The 1,210-nt window shown below is 60.1% G+C and overlaps 1 protein-coding gene across 1 annotated transcript in view; it reads left to right on the forward strand.

Annotated features, from left to right (window-relative positions):
* The window catches only part of EMH_0019360 (uncharacterized protein), a gene marked incomplete at both ends in the record, with an annotated part of 4,097 nt that overhangs the window by 2,037 nt on the left and 850 nt on the right, over window positions 1-1,210 (forward strand). Inside the window, one exon of the mRNA XM_013501347.1 lies at window positions 22-1,208. Coding sequence (XP_013356801.1) covers window positions 22-1,208 — 1,187 coding nt within the window. The remainder of the gene's footprint in view (window positions 1-21; window positions 1,209-1,210) is intronic.

Raw genomic sequence — 1,210 nt, forward strand, 5'->3', positions numbered from 1 at the left:
CTGCTGCTGCTGCTGCTGCAGGAGAGTGAAGCGAAGAGGACGGAGCTGGAGGGTACGGTATCGAAGCTGCAGCAAGACGTGAGCAGCAGCACATCTGAGAAGCAGCAGCTGCAGCAGCAAGTGCAGCAGCTGCAGCAGCAGCAGCAGCAGGTGCAGCAGCTGCAGCAGCAGACAGCAGCAGCAAAGCAGCAGCTGCAGCAGATACAAGAGGAGCTGCTGCGTGAGCGTAAATCAAATGAGATGCTGCGTTCCCGTCTAGGGCAGCAGCAGCAGCAGCAAGGAACAGCAGCAGCAGCAGCAGCAGCAGCAGCACTAACACCAGAAGTTGCTGCTGCTGTCGGCCGCGTCGTCAGGGTTGGGGTTGTCTCTTGTGCTGCAGCGCAGCAGGCTCTGCATGCAGTGAAGACAGCAGCAGCAGCAGCACAGGATGAGGGGAGGAAGCAAGCATTGAAGGATGCTGCTGCTGCTGCTGCTCACCAAGAGATAGGGATGCTGCAGCAGCTGAAGCAGCAGCAAGACAAGGAGCTCACCGCCGTCAGGAAGCTGCTGCAGCAGCAGACAGAAGAAAACCAAGTCCTACAGAAGCAGCTGGGGGAGCAGCAGCTGCTGCTGCAGCAGCAGGCTGCTGCAGCAGAGCTAGAGCAGCACCATTTGCTGTCGCAGCTGCGCCGCACAAAAGACGAGCTCAGAAAGGCTCAGCAGCAGCAGCAGCAGCAGCAGCAACAGCTGCAGCAGCTGCAGCAGCTGCAGCAACTGCAGCAGCGACAGCAGCAGCTTATCGAGGGGCAAGGCTCGGAGGATGCTTCTGTGCTGCTCCTGCTGCAGCAGCACGAACAGCAGCAGCAGCAGCAGCAGCAGGAACAGCAGCAGCAAGCAAGCCCAGTAATATCCAAACGCATGCATGAGCAGCAGCTGCAGCAGCAGCAGCAGCAGCAGCAGCAGCAGCAGAGACCAGGGAAGATGCTAAAGCGAGAGCAGGCAAGCGATGTGGGTGCTGCTGCAGCAGCAAGAGCAGCAGCTGCTGCTGTGCATGCTGCTGCTGCTGCTGTTGCTGCTGCTACGGTAGCGCCAGAACAGCAACATGCAGCCCCCGATGAGCAGCAGCAGCAGCAACAGCAGCAGCAGCAGCAGCAGCAGCAGGAGAGTGAAACTGGTGAGGATTCGCCTCAGCCGCAGCAGGAGCAGCACGAGGACGAGGAGCAGCAGCAGG

The sequence above is a fragment of the Eimeria mitis genome, genomic scaffold (assembly GCF_000499745.2).
Source record: "Eimeria mitis Houghton genomic scaffold, Emh_scaff674, whole genome shotgun sequence".
NCBI classification, from domain to species: domain Eukaryota; phylum Apicomplexa; class Conoidasida; order Eucoccidiorida; family Eimeriidae; genus Eimeria; species Eimeria mitis.